This window comes from Exophiala xenobiotica (assembly GCF_000835505.1).
Source record: "Exophiala xenobiotica strain CBS 118157 unplaced genomic scaffold supercont1.6, whole genome shotgun sequence".
Classification (NCBI taxonomy): Eukaryota; Fungi; Ascomycota; class Eurotiomycetes; order Chaetothyriales; family Herpotrichiellaceae; genus Exophiala; species Exophiala xenobiotica.
The window spans coordinates 3,336,960-3,353,776 of NW_013562489.1; the positions used below are offsets into that span (position 1 = coordinate 3,336,960).

A 16,817-nucleotide genomic window follows, 5' to 3' on the forward strand; every position below is an offset into this window, starting at 1 on the left:
AACCTTCTTCCGATGATTATCCGACGACTCGCTTGACCTTCCTTGTCTGCGCTGCCTCTCGCTTGACCTACCATTTTCACACAACGCTAAACTTCAATCACCATGGTCTGGTAAGTGCATGTCTCTTTAACTCCTTCCCTCATTGTTCAAGGTGGACGACAACATCCCTTCAGAGCAGCACAAGATGTCTTTTCATGCACAAAGACACGCCGTGTCGGCGGTTTTCTCAAGAACCAGATGAGACTGGCGCGCACACCTTCCACAGACCATGTTGTTCAGCGATGATGCCTGCTCTTCACAAGCTCCCATGCAACTCCGATATCCTGGGTCGTCGTCTCAATTCATATCCATCCCCTTGCTGTTGACGGTTGTTCTGAGGGCATCGTCAGTTGCACAAGAAGCACTTGTTTGTTCAGAATACACGCCATCCAGTCACCCTGTCTATCCATACTTGTGAAGCTGGATCACCATCACTCCCATCATGTCCCTTTCAAAGCATACCTTTCTACCGTTCCCCCTTTCCACCCCGCCTTGTCAAAGCATACCTTTGTACCGTCCTTCCTCACCATCCCGCCTTCATCAAAGCATACCTTTCTACCGTACTCCCTCCCCATCCCGCCTTCGTCAAAACATATCTTTCTACTATCCTCCTTCACAATCATGTTTTCATTTGTCTTTTCGCTCTTTATCCCTCTCCCTCGTCATTACGCAGCCCTATATCGACATGGTCGATTCTCTCCTGTCAGATAAACTAACATATGCGTTTATAGCGAACAGCCCGACAAAGTCAAGTTTGAATACTTGACAGCAGCCGCCGCCGCCGCCGATCCCATCGCCCGCCCGTTCCAACAGGGCGATGTCTTCGAGTACACCACCCCGGTCAACAGCCGGCGGGTGCAAGTGAGAATCTTGTACGACGCCAACAATGGGCGCGTTAGGCGCACGCCTAACAGCGGACGTGACGAGGCAATGGCCTTCGAAATCCGCCTTGACAACGGCCCATGGGTGCCGCTCAGCGACCCAGTAACTGGGACCCGTCTCTTCGCCGCCGGTCCTTCTCAAATCGAGATGGAAATCTACAAGTTCCTCGGCCTCGCCACGGCGCCGGCTCCAGCAAATGCTTGGGAGCGATTCGACCTGCTCAAGAACGGCACCACCAACCAGGGGACTCTGAAGGCCGTACGCGACAGGTGGCATGTTGAAGCCAGCCGCAATGGCATGGTCAGACCTACACGACATCGCCCGAGGGGTGCTCCTGCTGCCGGCCTTGCCAATCTTCCCCCTCTCCTCCCGGCACCACCACCACAGCAGCAGCAGCCACAGCAACCACAGCAGCAGCAACAACAACAGCAGCAGCAACAACAACAGCAGCAGCAGCAGCAGCAGCAGCATCAACAGCCACAGCAGCCACAACAGCAACAGCAGCCGCTGCTGCCACAAGATTACCATCAGCAACAGCAACAGCAACAGCAGTCAGAGTGTCAAACGCAATAGAAGCAGCAACATGTGTTGGGCTGGGCGTTCTCTTGGTGGTGGTGTGTTTTCGTCTGTTCGAGCTGGTGCTTGCGTGTGTCTCCTGGAGATCAGTGATGATATGGGACAGAAAGGGTCGTCTAGAGAGGCAATGGAATGATGCCGAAGTGGAACTGGAACTGGAACTGGAATGACGATAGGGAGCTGGGCTCTACTTCACGACTATGGAATGCTGCCTGCTCTTGAGATATGAAAGAGAGGCCGAGCATGGACGCAATGAAATGATAAGTCGTCCCACAATACTAGTCCTCATTGCACTTCGATCTCTTCCTGAAGCCCGCATGGCAACATGCCGTCTCCTGGTCCTGTAAACCCCTCTCTTCCCACGCTCAATGTCGTGATCAGGCCCATCGTAACGTCACGACCAGTGTTAGTACATTTTTTCGAAAGTTCTCGATTCTTTTCTATTTGATACCCCCAGTATCCGTACCCCGTATGGTAATAACTTTCTCTCTATCTTGCTTTCGTCTTAACGCTCGGTTTCAGTATCTTCGCCACAAGACCATCCGCGACGCTGGTCGGCAGCAGGTCCAGGCAAAACGTCTGCACGCGATGCCAGAAGTACGCATACACGGAGCGATGTCCGAGGCCGACCCTGGCGAGCGCCGCGCGGGCCACGACATCTGGCGTGGGCATGGATAGACCCGGTCGGAAAATTGCTGTCACCCTCGAACGCCTGTGTATACGTTGCGCCGATCACCACTTCAAGAATATCGACCTGCGAGCCACCAAGGGCGCGCTGCTCGGCGGCCAAGGCGCGTGTCCAGGCGTGCAGGGCGCCCTTGGTGGCGGAATACGCGGCGATATACGGCTGGCCTACGTGCGCCTGGCTGCCGCAGGTCATGACGAGCGTCGGGGCTTGTTGGTGCTGGAGCTGCGGCAGCAGGGCGCGCGTCAACTGCAGGGCGAAGAGCACGTTGACCTTAAACACACCGTCGATTTCGGCGGGAGTCGTGTCCTTGAAATGCATGAAGTTGGACGAGAGCACGCCCGTGCCGCCGACGTTGTTGATGAGCACCGTGAGCGGCACATCCGCGATCTCGCCGGTGATTCGATCGATGTCCGCCTGGGAGAACGAAGCCGCATCGGCCGTGACCGTGCGGAACCGGCGCTGCGGGTGCTGGGCCTGCAGCTCATCGCGCACGCGTGCTAGCTTGCTGGGGTTGCGCCCGTGCAGCACCACGTTGAAGCCCCGGGCGCTCAGCTCGACACACAGAGCGCGACCGATCCCGTCAGTGGCACCAGTCACCAGCGCCCAGCTGGGCTCGCCGTCCTCATGCTGCGGAAGGTACTTGGGCAATCCGGAGGGGTACAGGTAGTGGATCAGGGGAAGAGGCATAGCGCTGGAAGTCGACCAGACCGATCGGAACAGTACCCCGTTGTCTCCTAAAAGGGTGTTTGTATTCCGTAGCTAGCAAGTCACCGGCGCCCACTCACGACCGACTCCAGCTACCCATAAGTACCAAGTAATTGCAAGCCTCCGTACGGAGTATAGTAGAGCTTTCTTTCCCGTGGCCCCAGGTCTCGGCGCAACTCACGACTGAGTCTAGCCAATCCCCCAACACTCGGCGCAACCTACTACCCGATTCCAACTACTTGTAAAGGCAAACCACGGCATCTTTGTAGAGGTATGTTTTACATCAACTGCTACCCACGGGTGCCTGGTGGGTGAGCAGGGCAAATTTCACACACACGGACAACGGACATCCGTGATCACATCGTGAGGTGCTCTCGAACTACGGCGGACGACGTCAACAAGGATCGTGAGGCGCCGCTTTCACAGGCCAATGCTTAGTAAGGTAAGCATCCATCCAAGGTGACCAGCTCGCGCCACGCGGGGGCGGCATCACCTTCATCTCAGAGGAGCTGAGCCAGGTCGTGAATTCACTACCTAGGTACTACTTGGCAAATACACGAGATATTGTGGCATGTCGACACGGATCAGGGGACCGGAAAAAACAACCGGGCTGGAGGTTGTGATACGTTGTGATACATAGAATGTTTCTCTGTCTCTCTCGCGGGGTTGGAGTGCTGTAATACGAGCCGATGACAGAGGACTGGGACAGTATGTGTCTTGTTGCCACAACATGCACGGTTCTTTTATGCTGGTCATGCTTGGCCTATGAGGAATCAAGGGTGAGCCTCAAGCAACATGCTCGTGGCTGAATGAATCACGGAGCCTCTGATCAACTTTTCGGCGGCATTTCCTTGAATTCGGTGCCGCGACTCTCCAATCTACAATCTGGTAAATGCACATGTGCGCGGAGGAAGTCGAGTGTGAACCATCAATGAAATGTAACACATGCTTGTATGATCACCAGGTGATCGGTAGGTGATGTGTCAATATTATTCTGAGGCTGCAACATACGGATAATGTCTCAACAACGACCTCCGGTTACGTCCAGGATCAAGGATTCTATCCCAGTGATGGTCTTGGACATAAAGACGAGTGCTCCTATATCCCTCGCCTAACATATGAAAGTAAGACAAACGCTCAAAACATGCTGAGTATTGGTGACGGCGACCCAAGGTGTTCACCACTTGATGACCTTGTTGGGAAAATATTCGTCGATCAGCTCGAGGTAGTACGGCTAACAAGTTAGTCAGCAACATGTCTCACAGTTCGGATAGGCAGGGAGCATACCTTGAGTTCCTCGACGGATGGTTTCCCATCACTCTTGCTGTAAAGGTCGTAAGGATTGAATCTCTTGACGGCATGAAGCATCTTGTGGTCCTTCTCGTTCATGAGGTCGCGGTAGGCCCCCTGTTGGTGCCACGGGTAGAAGCTGTGGTATCGGATCATGGCGAGAGCATCGTCAGGAAGGGTGGACTGCTCTTTCACAACGTGGTAGAGGTACTCATCATGACCCCAGGAGAGCATGACACTGTCGAGGCCGCAGCCTGAGGAGTAAATGCCGTACTTGGTGCTGTAGATCGAGTCATTGTAGTCTGGATTCTCAGTGAAGGACTTGTTGCCATAGATGATCTTCTCGTCAAAGGCACAACCAACAGGAAAAGTGTCACCGACGACGTCCCATTGACCTTGAGCATCGAAGAAGAACAAGAGCTTGCCCAAATCGTGGATCAAGCCGGTGAGTTGCATCCAGCGAGGACGGCCGTCACGACGCATAGCCTCGGCGGACTGCAGAAGATGTTCGATCTGACTGAGTTCGGTGTCTGGGTCGGATTCGTCGATCAAGGTGTTCAGGCGTTCGATGGCCTCCCAAATGGTCATCTCAGCTCGGGTCTTGGAGTGGAAATCATTCCGGGCTTTGAGGTTATAGGCTACTGTTTGTTTGGTGTGTTGCTCCTTGTAAAAGTTCTTCACTCTGTCACAGGCATTCTCGTATTGGCGGAATTGAGTCTTGTCTTTCTCTGCATCGAATTGGGAAGGGCTCCACTCTTCTTCGTTATGTTGTACATTTTGCTTCGTAGCTTGGTCTGCAGCAATATCCGCCGCTTCGATCTCGTCGCAGAGAGCCTCGAAGGCCACACCATCACGGTCAGTGCGGAACTGAGGAAGGTGAGAGGGTTGCTGGATGAGGACGTCGGCCATTTTGGAAGTTCTTTTGCGTATGGAAACGGATCTGAGATCGAACCTGTAGATGGGATGGTCGTTATATACTTAATGGTTTGGCTAGGCGAGTGACCAGGGGATTCCTGTGAACTGAAGGGTCTATATATTGCCCCGTGCCTGCCTTGCAAGCATTCGCAGCAAAGGGTCTTCACACCAATACGGCAGGCAGTAAAGCGACCAATGACCTACCAGACAAGTGAATTATGGAAGGAAGCTGGCCTGTATGGATCGCGAACCATGATCTACTCCACACGCACAGGTTTGACATGGTCGGAAAATCCATATGGCAGAGAAAGCGGAGCGAGGAGTCGAACCTGAAAGTTGCCCTATCTGGAGGATGATACCCAAGACCCAAGTTAGCTTGGAGCGAGATCCTACACTAAGCTGTCATCGGCAGCGGGCCGCAACAATGCTTTGTTCATTCCATGTGCCTAAGGCAAACATCCGCTGCTGCTGTGGTCATTTGGTGGGTGATCCTTCCACGAGACGACTTCGTCACTCATCCTTCGAAGAATCACAAGAGATCTCTCCTTGGTCACACAAGGCAGGCGAGGTCCTCGGTGCATTGTGCGCCGGATTCGATTCTCTTTTAGACGTCCGTAAAGTCGGTGTAGACAAGAAGAAGAGGCGATGTATCACATCCTTGATATTGACCTGGTTCAATGTTACACAAAAACGCCACGACAACCCCGGAGGTTGAGACGCGGCAGTAGTTTGATGCTGTGTAACCTGTGATTACGCTTGATATGCATTCAGCAAATCCAGGGTCTTTTCGAAGACCAGGGCTGTGAGAGGCTCGGCGGTGAGCGGTATCCATACAGCCGGAGGAAAACGAGATATCACTGTCTTTCAAACAACTGGAGACCGTGCAATAATTCTGCGACATGGCGAAAATTCAAAATGTGACTTGATGCTCCAAGCTCCTGAAGTGGCGCCGGTGGGAATTACCATATCAGGCCAGCTTGGAAGGAAGCCCTGAAGCTGAGGCGGATCAGGCTGCGGTCCGCTGAGTGGGCCGTCTCCTCCAGCTTTGGTGGTTGGGTTTGTCTCCAAAGTTCTATTTTTTCTGGAACACCAAACACTGGCGACACTGGACTCGAGTGACTGGACATGCGTGATCCCTGAGATGACGCCACGGCGACCCGCTTGCAGTAGGATTGTCTCGAAAGCTGAAAGGGCAAGGCTCGAGATCGGTTAGGACCCTGCACCCTGGAACTTGTGTGACCTGAGCTGCCATGTCGTTTAGTTGGAAAGAAGATCCCCAGGTTGGGAAAATCATTTTCACCATGAGTGGTTGGTTCATTGCATGTGAACTGTAACATTGACGGTCTGTCGGTATTATTGGGAGCGACGAGGCGATAAGGGAAATGCTGCGGTTGCCAATGGCGGGGCACCAGGGGGGAGGCCAGGCCAGCCATAACCGATAGCCGCCTTTATCGATAACAGGCTATTGCTCAATTGCCGACTGCGCTCCGCGGCGGCACAGCATTCGAATGATTTAATTCTCAACGGTCTTACTAGTACCTTAGACACCTGGGCAGAGGCAGACTGTCACCCAACTGTGCTTTCCCAAAGCCCACATTCGCTTATATTGGCGTTCGCTTCTGCAAATCTTCCAGCTTCAATCCCTCCGTTTGATACACGACATCCCGAACTCACCTGACACCATGACTGACACCCTTTTCAAGCTCAACACTGGCGCCAACATTCCCGCATTGGGTTTGGGTATGTTTACTCCTGTCCTCCACGCTATGAGTTGCGTGTCTAACACAATCTCGCAGGAACATGGCAGAGTCCAGAAGGCCAGGTCCGCGCCGCCGTTGCACACGCAATCAAATCCGGTTACCGACACATCGACTGCGCCTACGTGTACGGCAATGAGAAAGAGGTCGGTGACGGCATCAAAGAGGGTCTTGCAGCAACAGGGATCTCGAGAAGTGAGCTGTTCATTACGACAAAACTATGGTGCACGTATCACACAAGGGTGGAGCAGAACCTAAACATCAGCCTGGGACTGCTGGGTCTTGACTATGTCGACCTTTACCTCATGCATTGGCCTATTGCCATGAATCCCAACGGCAACCACGAGAAATTTCCCAAATTGCCAGACGGGAGTCGAGATCTGATCCGTGACCGATCCCATGTAGACACCTACAAGGACATGCAGAAGTTGCTCAAGACCGGCAAGGTCAAGGCCATTGGTGTCTGCAACTACTCCAAGCGATATCTGGAGGAGCTTGTGCCGAATGTGGATGTCGTCCCTGCCGTCAACCAGATTGAGAACCATCCATTGCTACCTCAACAAGAAATCGTCGACTACTGCAAAGAAAAGGGAATCCACATCACAGCATACAGCCCGCTGGGCAGCACAGGTAGTCCATTGATGAAGGACCCTCACGTTGTCAAGCTCGCCGAGGAAAAGGGAACCACCCCAGGATCCATTCTGCTGAGCTACCACATTGCCCGAGGAAGCTCGGTACTTGCCAAATCCGTCACACCTTCTCGGATCGACGAGAACAAACACATTGTCAAACTCTCAGACGGTGATCTTGCCTCGTTGGCCGAGATCTCCCAGAAGGGCGTAACGCGATTCGTGTATCCCGAATTCGGTGTCGATTTCGGCTTCCCCGACAAGTCATGAGCATTCCACCCCTGATTTTTGAAGATACATTCGGCAAGCATAGCAAGCAGGTCGGGGCAGGTGTGGAGGATGGGAAAAGCAAATAGGGTTAGATCTACATATTGTGCCAGCCAGCCACCCAATGAAGAAAGGTCATCAAACACAAATACAAGTACTACGGTGTCCTGAGTAATATCGTGTAATTTGGCGCTAGGATGCCGTTCGACGATAAACAGCATTGACGATCATCTGTCAGGTAGGAACGGCATCGACGATAAACAGCGCGGGGACAATGTAAGTGGCAGGAGATCCTGATATTTAAGTAGTAGTTAGAGACGATCCAAGTGTTAGGAGGGGTTCTTATCTGATGCGAGGTCCAACTGCCGCTTCGACATTCATCAAAAGGAGATGGGTCAATATAAGATGGACGGTTGTGCTAGCTGTGACTCCGGATGTTGACCAGTTCTGATGGCGGCAACTTCTATCTTGTTTAGGATGAGACTTCCTCAACGACTGCCGCTGCTTTGAACAAGGTCAATCGCCGTCAAGTCAGCACTAGGTGACGTGCCACTAAATTCTGTTCCAACCAGAACACCATACCTTTCGCAGTGATTTGACTAAATGTGCTAAATTCCTTCCCCCCAATCCTTGGGCATATGTCCTGCCTGACGTTGGAACAAGTCCCGGCTATTTAAACAACGATGGTCCTATGTTTTCTGAATGTGCTTCCGTCGTAAACCTGTCGCGTGGAGTTACTTTTTCCCTTCCTCGTTGACGACATGCGTATCATTAGAGGCACCCCGGAAGTGAAGGACACTGCTCGACGCGTCATCCTACTCCCCAACGACCTGGTCAAAAGCACGCGACCCGAAAGGGGAGTGAAAACATCAGTGGGAGCTGCCCAGCTCGCCCAGCTTTAAGAAAGACCACCTGGAGGAGTTTACTTCGGCTCTACTTTGAGAATCTTGGACTATGAAAGACAGCTCCCTCGTAGGGTAACATTTGCTAATCATTTATAAGCACCAAAGCCTCTCCGAACGACGACTATAAACAGCAAGGACTTTCCCTGCGCTTGACCGGCATGAAGCTAATGTGTGCCACTCGGGGTTTCAAGCCAGTCGAAAATCCGTTGCTCGTTGTGGTCCTCTTTCCCCTCCATCCACCGAGGACGTCAAGTCCGATGTCACCGCCACGAGCAATAAGCGCCTCGAAACTGCCCTGCAAAATGGAGTTGTAATTTGTAGCTGCAAACTAAGACAGGAGCTTCCCCATCGGTTCTTCGTCGTCTCGGTGGGCGGGATATTGTTATAGACAAAATTTAATAATCTCCACGAGTTCCGTGCCGCGTATCGAACCGAGCAGTCCAACTTCCTCAGAATGTCGAACCCCAAGAACCTAGGAAAAAAGACTACAAGTAGTGGAAACGGAAGGAGAATGTTCGAGTCATGGAATTTCAGCTGATTACATAATTATGATTCATGCTATCCAGGACTTATGTAATCACAGTTCTGACCAATGAACGGCCGCTCTCTATCCTGAACGACCAACGACCACACCGCGAGAAAAAGCACTTCTCAAGTTTTCTTCAACTTGTATTTCTCAGCAGTCGTGTCTTTGTACACGTCTCGCAGATAGTTTGGATCAGTTGTCTTCAAGCCCGCGACCATTCGACGACGAGCATTGATTTGTTTGCGATCCGTACCTCTGTAAGTCGTGTCGAGACCCTGAGCGTTGTACCAAGAAAGAGTCTTCATATTCTCTCTCTTCGCATAGTGATAGTCGTTCAAGCTCTTGCGGGTGAGGCCAAGTTGCTCCTTGTGTGTGTCGTAGTAGTGGTCTCGGAGGGTGGATTTTTGGATGAAACAGTGATAGCACAAATGACAGCAGAAGGGGTCAGCCGCGTCGACGAGTGAGGGCAATTTGCGTTGGTGTGTTGAGGGGACAGCAGGGTCGCCCAAAGACGCTGTGAGACTGGGTTTTCCATCGGGTAAGGTGACTGGCGGGGCAGGAGGAGTAATGCGAACGCGAGTAGCCGGTTTGTTGTTTTTCTGTTCATCCGAAGGCGCCTTTCGCTTCGAACCTCTTGGACGTCCACGGCTGCGAGGAGCAGGCATGTCGTCTTGAACATTTGAATGAGGAGCACCACCCGTATCAGCACCAGCACCAGCATCAACTGCGCCAGCATCGTTTCCAAGCATATTGTCGTACACACCAGCACCAGCATCAACTGCGACTGCGACTGCGCCAGCATCGTTTTCAAGCATGTTGTCGTAAACACCAGCATCATTCTCTTCAAGCAACTTGTCGAATAAGGCACCAGGATATTCTTCACCATTGGTATTTATTTCAGCATAACCCGTTGCACCTTCAAGGTTGGGATCGATGGCCAGGTCACCAACTGTTATGTCACCAACTGGACCAGCATAACCTGGAGTAGCTGGAAATCCCACATTGATGTCTAGTCCCACAGTGGCTGGAATTGGTCGACGAACTCCAAGTCCCGAAGCGTGAGAATACGGAGTTCTTCCAGAAGGCCGTGCATGATGAAGTACAGGCCTATCAACTGGCTGAATTCCAGTTCCCAGATCTTGGTATCCAGCGCTGGTTGGAAGATAGGCGTAGCCCTCAATCGTGTGACGAGGAGCATACTGACGACGTGGCAGATAACCCATGGATTGCGAATTCCCAGAGGAAACACGCGTGCCTACGGTATCAAAGTCAGCATCAGATGACAGTGTTGCCAGATTCTTCAATTTACTCACTGCCATGATGCGATTGAAGCGTTCCGGCATTGGGAGCTCGGCCATCAGAATAATCAAGATATGTGCCAGCTTCGACATAACCATGGCCAGCAGGAGGACTCTGATCACGTTCTGTTCGACCACTGGTGGCACCTCCAACCAATTGAGTGGCAGCAGCAAGAACGCGCTGAGCAAGATATTGAGCATCATATTGATTACTTGGGCGCGGCCGATTGTTCTCGACAGAGGCTTGAAGAGAGGGTGCGGTGATGAAAGTCGACTCGGTGTAGAGGAGGTTGTTGTCCTCGCATTATGTCAGTACTTTCAACATGAGGTGTTCAGAGAGTCCATGACATACAGTGTCTACTGCCTGATTGTTCAGAGTTTGAGTCAAGTTGACGGTGTTGTCGATTGTGGTGTTGTTGAGATTGTTGTTGGTCTCAAGTTGAGTCAGTGGATTTGACAAGATATTTATGGGATGGGGATGAGCTACCATGTCTTCCGTGTGATTCCGCAGGGTTACCGCGACGTCGTCGATGATGTCGTCGCGGCCATATTGGGCTTGGACATCTCTCGCCTCATTCGCTGCCATGTTGACCATGGTCGCGCGGACGGGGATCATTCACTGACAGCGCAGGAGTCAGCCTTGCTCGTGCTTGGATGAGAGTGTATCAAAGCCTTTACCTACAACAAGACGCGATCGAAGGTGTTGTTACAAGAAATCTGTCGTACTCTTTGTGAGGTGGATATGAAAGTCCAAATCCCAAATTCGGACACCCAGGACGCGATATTAGTCCATGGCACAGGCAGTGCCTGGCGCTAGCGAGGTGGTGAGGCGGTATCCCTTTCACCGCCGGACAACCACAGAAGTGAACTGCCATTGTGCTTTGGTGCAGCGCAGAGCGTCTTTCTCACAAAGGGAAAGGTCCATCTCCAACCAACATTTTCTCCATACTGAAGGAGAACCCTAACATTGATGGCAGGGCAAGTTGGCAGCGGCCATTCTCTGAGATGCCTCGAAGAGTAGATCTGTAGATCTCGTCAGGCCCAGAACGCATGGTTGCATGATTGTATGGTTTAGCCCGGGCCATCGAGATGCAATGACCAAACACTGCAGCCACGGAGGCAACAGGAGTCTGCACCATCTTACAAGAGTCTAGGAGGAAGAGAAAGAGGAAGAAGAGGAAGAGGAAGAGGAAGAGCAAGAGGAAGACGAAGTGGAAGACAATCGGAATGCCCAGACCACGCTAAGTCCTTACCGAAGATACCACCCTTTGCCGACGATATGCGACGGTCAATTCAATGGATTATCTGGCAGCATATAGGGGAGCGAAAGAACCATCCTGAGCTTTAGGTTGCTGTCAAGAGGAGAAGAGAATCCGTGTCCCTTCAACAATGGAACGCGCAGGAAAGACAATACCATTGCATTGATCTGGAGGAAGGATGTACTGGACCACGATCTTGACTTCAGGAGCTCTACTATCCATTTGCGAACTCAGCTATTCGTCCTGTCTATGACACCCTAGGACAGAGTCGGTCCAACAGTGTAGGCGCTCACCAGAGCCGACTGAATGCCAGAGATTCATTCGACCTTGTCTGATAGCCCTATTTACCGAAGCAATGGCAGGATGTGCAGATGACCGAGGAACAGGAATGCAATGAAGGAGCTGTGGTGCTACCATGGTCCGCTAACGAGTTTGATGGTCTCCGTTGGCAATCCTGGCTCCATTTCGCACCCAAGCTTCATCTCTTGTGCTTTCCAATCTCGAAGCGAGGTCGGTATCTGCTATGAGATTTTGAAAAATCGCATTTCCACCTTGAACAGCCTGAAAGGTTGTCATTTGCCTGCCACGCACTGCCATTGCGGTTTCCAAGTCCCACTCCAATGCTCTCATCCAAGTCCCATCCCAAATGTCAGGGACAGTGAGGAGTTATCCAAATTCCAAATTCTGGTGGTGGAAGTATCACTTTGCGAGAGGTGCATGTTAAGTTTCCTTAGATCGTATCTAACTAGTCCCCTGCCGAATGTGTATCAGCCGAGCGAAGATCCACCAATCCGGAATCCGCCAGATTCTGGAAAAGCGCATCAAAGTCTGCACCGCTCATGTCTTCCGCCAGCTCGGGCTGATCTTGTCGCGCTCCAGTATCAGTCTGCTGCACATGTTGTTTGTCCAATTCTCGTTTCTTCCTTGCAGGCGGAACATCGTATGACCCCATCCCGTCCGTCTCGAGCAATTTCACCATCGCAGCGAGGTTCTTTTTGCCATTAGCTCTCCGAGGAGGTTCCGGTATCACTCTATTGATCTCAGCCACAGCAATCGGGTCTGGTTCTGATGGCAGTCTGGCAGGATCGAGCCCTACTGTGCAGGCGGCAAAGGGGAAAGGAGGTGTTTTCGGCCTCGGCCTTCCTAGAAAGACCGGTGTTGCTACTCTCCGCTGAGCAGGGATCGAGCGTACGGCGGCGGGATCTGAAGGTTGAAATAATGCAGCCTGCGGACGATTCTGGTTCATCAGCTGCGCAGGTAATTCCGATGGTTTTGGAGGCTGGCCATTTTTTAATATCTGATTCCATGTCGCCGCCGCACTTGTGTCTCCCTGGCTCCGAGGAGGAGCTCGTTTGCGTTTTCCGGTATGAGGCTGCATGTTGGAACTAGCTTGATTTGGTGTGAGGAATGTGGCTTGCAAAGGGGGAAATACAAATTGAGCATCACCACTACCGCATACGTGGATGGATCTACTCAGCGCGACGCGGCGTTGGATTCTCACCGTGGTATGAGCGGCAGCGGCAGCAGCAGCTCTATTTATTGAGAGGTCATGGCACTCTCCTAGGGGAACGCCGCGCTGCAGAACAAAGAAGGTTTGTCTCTGAGACAAGAGACAAAGTGAATCATTTCATGTCCAAACACAATGAAAAGTGGTGAAGCAAACCGATGGAGCGGCCCCTGATCGTGAGCCTCCGCACCGTGGCCAAACGATGAGGGCGAGCCAGCGGAGACAGGTGTTCTCATTGAGATGTTAGCTCGTGGATGACCAGGTCGTTTGTAGGGGTGGCCATGAAAAGGAAAACGGAGGGCAATTGGACAGCACGTAACAAAATGATTCCGTTTGAAAATTGTTCGCACTTTTCCTTGGTGGAAGATTTCTGTTCTTCTATCTTCAATATGGTGCTGGATAATCTGCGTCAGCGTGCGCGCTGTGTTACTGGCCATGTTTCAATGCGTTTGCGTCTCTCTCTTTCATAAATGACGGCCGGCTCTTTTCATGTAGGTGTTGACATGTCTGCGATGTCCGTGATATCAGCTCCCCCTTTTTCTGCACGTTGCGCCGCGCCTTGCAATTTTGCGGCTCTCTGTTTTGCGAGCTCATAGAAAACGATTTGTGAGTCGTGACACCTGTTGCAGCTCTCTTTTGTTTTGCAAGCGCATAACAGACGATTGGTGGCACCTTTTGCATCTCCCTTCTTTTCGAAAGGTCATAGGCCCATAGAAGACGGTTGGTCGCAGCCTCTTGGGTCTTGCGACACTGGGTAGCCTTACTTCTTCTTGGTGTACGGTGCCATCTCTTCAAAGATAGTGTTCCAGTTCTCCCAGTCCCAAAGGATGGCCTTGCAGCCGGCATCGATGAGTCGAAGCAACATTTGGTGTTTGGCCATGCCGGTGTGGTAAGCGCCAACATAGCCGATGGTAGGGATTCTTGCTTTCACAGCAGCTCTGCATCCAGAGACACTGTCTTCGACCGCGAGGCACTCATTCGGTTTGGCCCCCAGTTTCTCCATGGCATGAAGGTACACGGCAGGGCTTGGTTTGCTGCTTGGAACGTCCATCGAGTTCTGGGCAGAGAAGACACAGTCCTCGTCGAAGAACTTGTCATGACCTGTCTTCTTCATCTGTGCCCGGATGCGGCCAAGAGCAGACGAAGACACCACGGCCAGCTTGTATTTTCCTTCGCTGTGGAGCTTCTCGAGCACCTCGAGAGAACCATCACACGGCTTGCCCTTCTCGGCGAACATAGCAACGACACGTTCCTCTTCGAGTTTGGCATAGTGTGTGAGTTCCTCGGGGTCCATCTTGATGCCTTGTCTTTGACACAGAACCGGCATCATACTACGGAAGTTGAACCCACAGAAGTCACGGATGAGCGTCTCTGGGGTGTAACGCTCGGTCTTTCCATGTTTTTCAAGAATTTCATTCACAAGGTTCGCAGTAGTGTTGAAGGCCAAGTCTTCAGACTCGACGAGGGTGTTGTCGCAGTCGAAGAAGATGAATTTGTACTGACGGTAAGTTAGAGACACTGAGGAACACCGAGGGCTATGCAGGAAGGATGACCTACGGGGGGATAAGTTTTGGCGGACATTTTGACACTGTCTGGATGTTTTTGTACAGCTGGAGATCTTGATTCGGGTTGTGGATAGGGGATGTGAAGAAGAAGACGAGGGAAAAGGGTTCCAAATTCAAGGTGAGTGTGCAGCCTGGTCGATATAGAATGTTTGCTCCCACAACGGCGGAAACAAAATCCGTGAACGCTAAACCAGTAATGGGATGGCGTTTATGGCAATGGGCTTCTATTGACAGTGTTTAGGTGGGCGGTGAGGAGGGTGAGTGGTTGGGACAGTTGGTCCAGTTAAGAAGGGGAACCGGTCCATCATTCGACAAGGCGGAACAAGGCTGATGGAGGCAGACAGTGACAAATACTAGGTAGACTCAAAATTAGAACCTGGATAGCGATAAGATGTCAGTAGAGTCTGGAAGGGGCCTAGGTGAATGGTGCCATATTGTAGAGGATAGGCCAAATTGATCCAGATCAAGGTTGTCTTCTTTTCGGTACAGGCAGCATCCACCACCCAGGCCAGCCGTGATCCAGGCTAAGGACAACTTCGTCGCTTGTGCTTCTCTCCTTTTGTGAAGAAACATAGACCGGTCCATATAGAACCAGTCACGCTTTGAGGAGAACAGGGCAAGTTTCATGGATATGGTAGGACATCCTCCGGCTTCCCAACATCTTGTGGCAGTGGAACAGCCTCTGTAAATGGCTCCTTGGTATCCACGAGTGTGTCCATGGCTGTAAGTACAAGGGGACTGTTGTGGCTTTCTTCTCTTTGTCTTCTCCAATTGTGATAGATATTCCACCACCAGCGATGTGTCTCTCCATCTCGTCCCAGATGTCCAGCAACACCCTTAGGGCTGACTTGTCTCTCCCATGGCTTGTCCACGATATAGTGTAGAACCACCAAGTTATCGTCAGACCAGATCCGTGGATGCCAATATCTCATAGTCTTGAGAGCATTGTACTTCCATGACAAGGGATACCATTTATCACCGTAGAAGTCCGCCAAGAAGTCTTGATCGGGAAACTGATATGTCTTCAGTCGGTCAGTGGTATTGAAATAATGCAGCATCCTGGTCCAGAGGTCTTCACTTGGATAGAACAACAACATGCCGCTGTTGAGGAGGTGGTAGGTTGGGCGACTATCAGGGGTCATGGGTGTCGCAACATCATCAGGGTGGGTCAGCGGCGTGTAAGCACAGTTGCCCTTATGCCATTCTGGAGGAGCCCAAGAGTCATGATCCAGGTTGCATACACAGGCATGGTTGGCACCTAGCCAGTCCCGGCCTGGAAGATAGCTCTCAAAGAGCTCGTCTGGGTTCTGAAATACAGCCATGTCGGCGTCGAGAAAAACAGCTCTAGTATATCCTAGCTTGTAAACCTCGAATGCCCGGAGCTTAGTGAAGGTGTCTTTGAATCGTTCAGCGACACTTCCTGTGTTCTCTTGATCTTTTCGTGGGAGTAGAAGTTCGACTTTCTGTAGCTTGATTCGCCCATAGTTGCGGCTTTCCTCCTCGAGCGCCTTGACAGCCTCGTCGCCCACCGAAGAAGTGTATTGTATCAGGAACGGATGCTTCGACTGGTGCTGGTCAAGAGTGTGTGCCAGTACGATAGCTCCCGGCAAGTATGAAGGCTTTGTTACCAGTGTCACCCAGCAGGAGCTTTCGGCAGCTCCGTTTGTTAGACTCATGGCTTCACTGGTCCCTTGGACTTGGAACGACGCAACTGCTATATCGAACAAATTTACAGATGCTTACGGAAGAAGGCCGTCATTCAACACAATTGACTCCAAAACTGTTGTTGAAGCCACGAAGGAGTCATGACGACATTTCGTGTTGTACATGCTGTGGTCAGGTACCTGCTCGTCGGGCACAACGTAGACGGCGGTGGCCCAATATTCCCAGCGTCAGCCTAGAAGCCTCCATAACTCTAGAGATCATCTACTTGTAGGATATGACATGATTTCCGCAATAATTCCAATTGTGTGATGCGTGTGCTTGAATCGCGTTACGCCTTACGCGAG

General features: G+C 51.7%; 8 protein-coding genes across 8 annotated transcripts; 3 read left to right on the forward strand and 5 right to left on the reverse strand.

The window, feature by feature from the left end:
* Positions 1–724: 724 nt before the first annotated feature.
* PV05_10518 (uncharacterized protein) lies at positions 725–1,791 on the forward strand (the record flags this gene model as incomplete). The annotated part of the gene is made up of 2 exons (XM_013456963.1): positions 725–741; positions 771–1,791. 2 exons carry the CDS (start codon positions 725–727, stop codon positions 1,492–1,494), a joined length of 741 nt encoding a protein of 246 aa, XP_013312417.1. The 3' UTR covers positions 1,495–1,791.
* Positions 1,792–1,914: 123 nt separating this feature from the next.
* PV05_10519 (uncharacterized protein) lies at positions 1,915–2,872 on the reverse strand (the record flags this gene model as incomplete). Its single annotated transcript, XM_013456964.1, has 1 exon — positions 1,915–2,872. The coding sequence occupies one exon, from the start codon at positions 2,870–2,872 to the stop codon at positions 2,003–2,005; it is 870 nt and encodes a 289-aa protein (XP_013312418.1). The 3' UTR covers positions 1,915–2,002.
* Positions 2,873–3,711: 839 nt separating this feature from the next.
* PV05_10520 (uncharacterized protein) lies at positions 3,712–5,295 on the reverse strand. Its single transcript, XM_013456965.1, has 2 exons — positions 4,178–5,295; positions 3,712–4,124 (listed from the first exon to the last, which is right to left on the reverse strand). The coding sequence occupies exons 1-2, from the start codon at positions 5,087–5,089 to the stop codon at positions 4,068–4,070; spliced, it is 969 nt and encodes a 322-aa protein (XP_013312419.1). The 5' UTR covers positions 5,090–5,295; the 3' UTR covers positions 3,712–4,067.
* A 1,260-nt stretch (positions 5,296–6,555) lies between these two features.
* PV05_10521 (uncharacterized protein) lies at positions 6,556–7,902 on the forward strand. The gene is made up of 2 exons (XM_013456966.1): positions 6,556–6,835; positions 6,892–7,902. The coding sequence occupies exons 1-2, from the start codon at positions 6,778–6,780 to the stop codon at positions 7,749–7,751; spliced, it is 918 nt and encodes a 305-aa protein (XP_013312420.1). The 5' UTR covers positions 6,556–6,777; the 3' UTR covers positions 7,752–7,902.
* Positions 7,903–10,337: 2,435 nt separating this feature from the next.
* On the forward strand, positions 10,338–12,282 carry PV05_10522 (uncharacterized protein). Its single transcript, XM_013456967.1, has one exon. The coding sequence runs from the start codon at positions 10,401–10,403 to the stop codon at positions 10,932–10,934; it is 534 nt and encodes a 177-aa protein (XP_013312421.1). The 5' UTR covers positions 10,338–10,400; the 3' UTR covers positions 10,935–12,282.
* Positions 12,283–12,481: 199 nt separating this feature from the next.
* PV05_10523 (uncharacterized protein) lies at positions 12,482–13,114 on the reverse strand (the record flags this gene model as incomplete). Its single annotated transcript, XM_013456968.1, has 1 exon — positions 12,482–13,114. The coding sequence occupies one exon, from the start codon at positions 13,112–13,114 to the stop codon at positions 12,482–12,484; it is 633 nt and encodes a 210-aa protein (XP_013312422.1).
* Positions 13,115–14,003: 889 nt separating this feature from the next.
* PV05_10524 (uncharacterized protein) lies at positions 14,004–14,824 on the reverse strand (the record flags this gene model as incomplete). Its single annotated transcript, XM_013456969.1, has 2 exons — positions 14,004–14,741; positions 14,801–14,824. The coding sequence occupies 2 exons, from the start codon at positions 14,822–14,824 to the stop codon at positions 14,004–14,006; spliced, it is 762 nt and encodes a 253-aa protein (XP_013312423.1).
* A 212-nt stretch (positions 14,825–15,036) lies between these two features.
* Positions 15,037–16,649, reverse strand: PV05_10525 (uncharacterized protein). The gene has a single exon (XM_013456970.1). The coding sequence runs from the start codon at positions 16,482–16,484 to the stop codon at positions 15,432–15,434; it is 1,053 nt and encodes a 350-aa protein (XP_013312424.1). The 5' UTR covers positions 16,485–16,649; the 3' UTR covers positions 15,037–15,431.
* Between the last annotated feature and the right edge of the window lie 168 nt (positions 16,650–16,817).

Bases quoted from the DNA above. Each gene is read 5' to 3' on its own strand.
- PV05_10520 (XM_013456965.1), bottom strand. From the start codon at position 5,089: ATGGCCGACGTCCTCATCCAGCAACCCTCTCACCTTCCTCAGTTCCGC. The intron at 4,125-4,177 runs GTATGCTCCCTG...CTAACTTGTTAG, and splicing joins CATCCGTCGAGGAACTCAAG to CCGTACTACCTCGAGCTGAT.
- PV05_10521 (XM_013456966.1), top strand. From the start codon at position 6,778: ATGACTGACACCCTTTTCAAGCTCAACACTGGCGCCAACATTCCCGCA. The intron at 6,836-6,891 runs GTATGTTTACTC...ACAATCTCGCAG, and splicing joins CATTCCCGCATTGGGTTTGG to GAACATGGCAGAGTCCAGAA.
- PV05_10522 (XM_013456967.1), top strand. From the start codon at position 10,401: ATGGATTGCGAATTCCCAGAGGAAACACGCGTGCCTACGGTATCAAAG.
- PV05_10525 (XM_013456970.1), bottom strand. From the start codon at position 16,484: ATGAGTCTAACAAACGGAGCTGCCGAAAGCTCCTGCTGGGTGACACTG.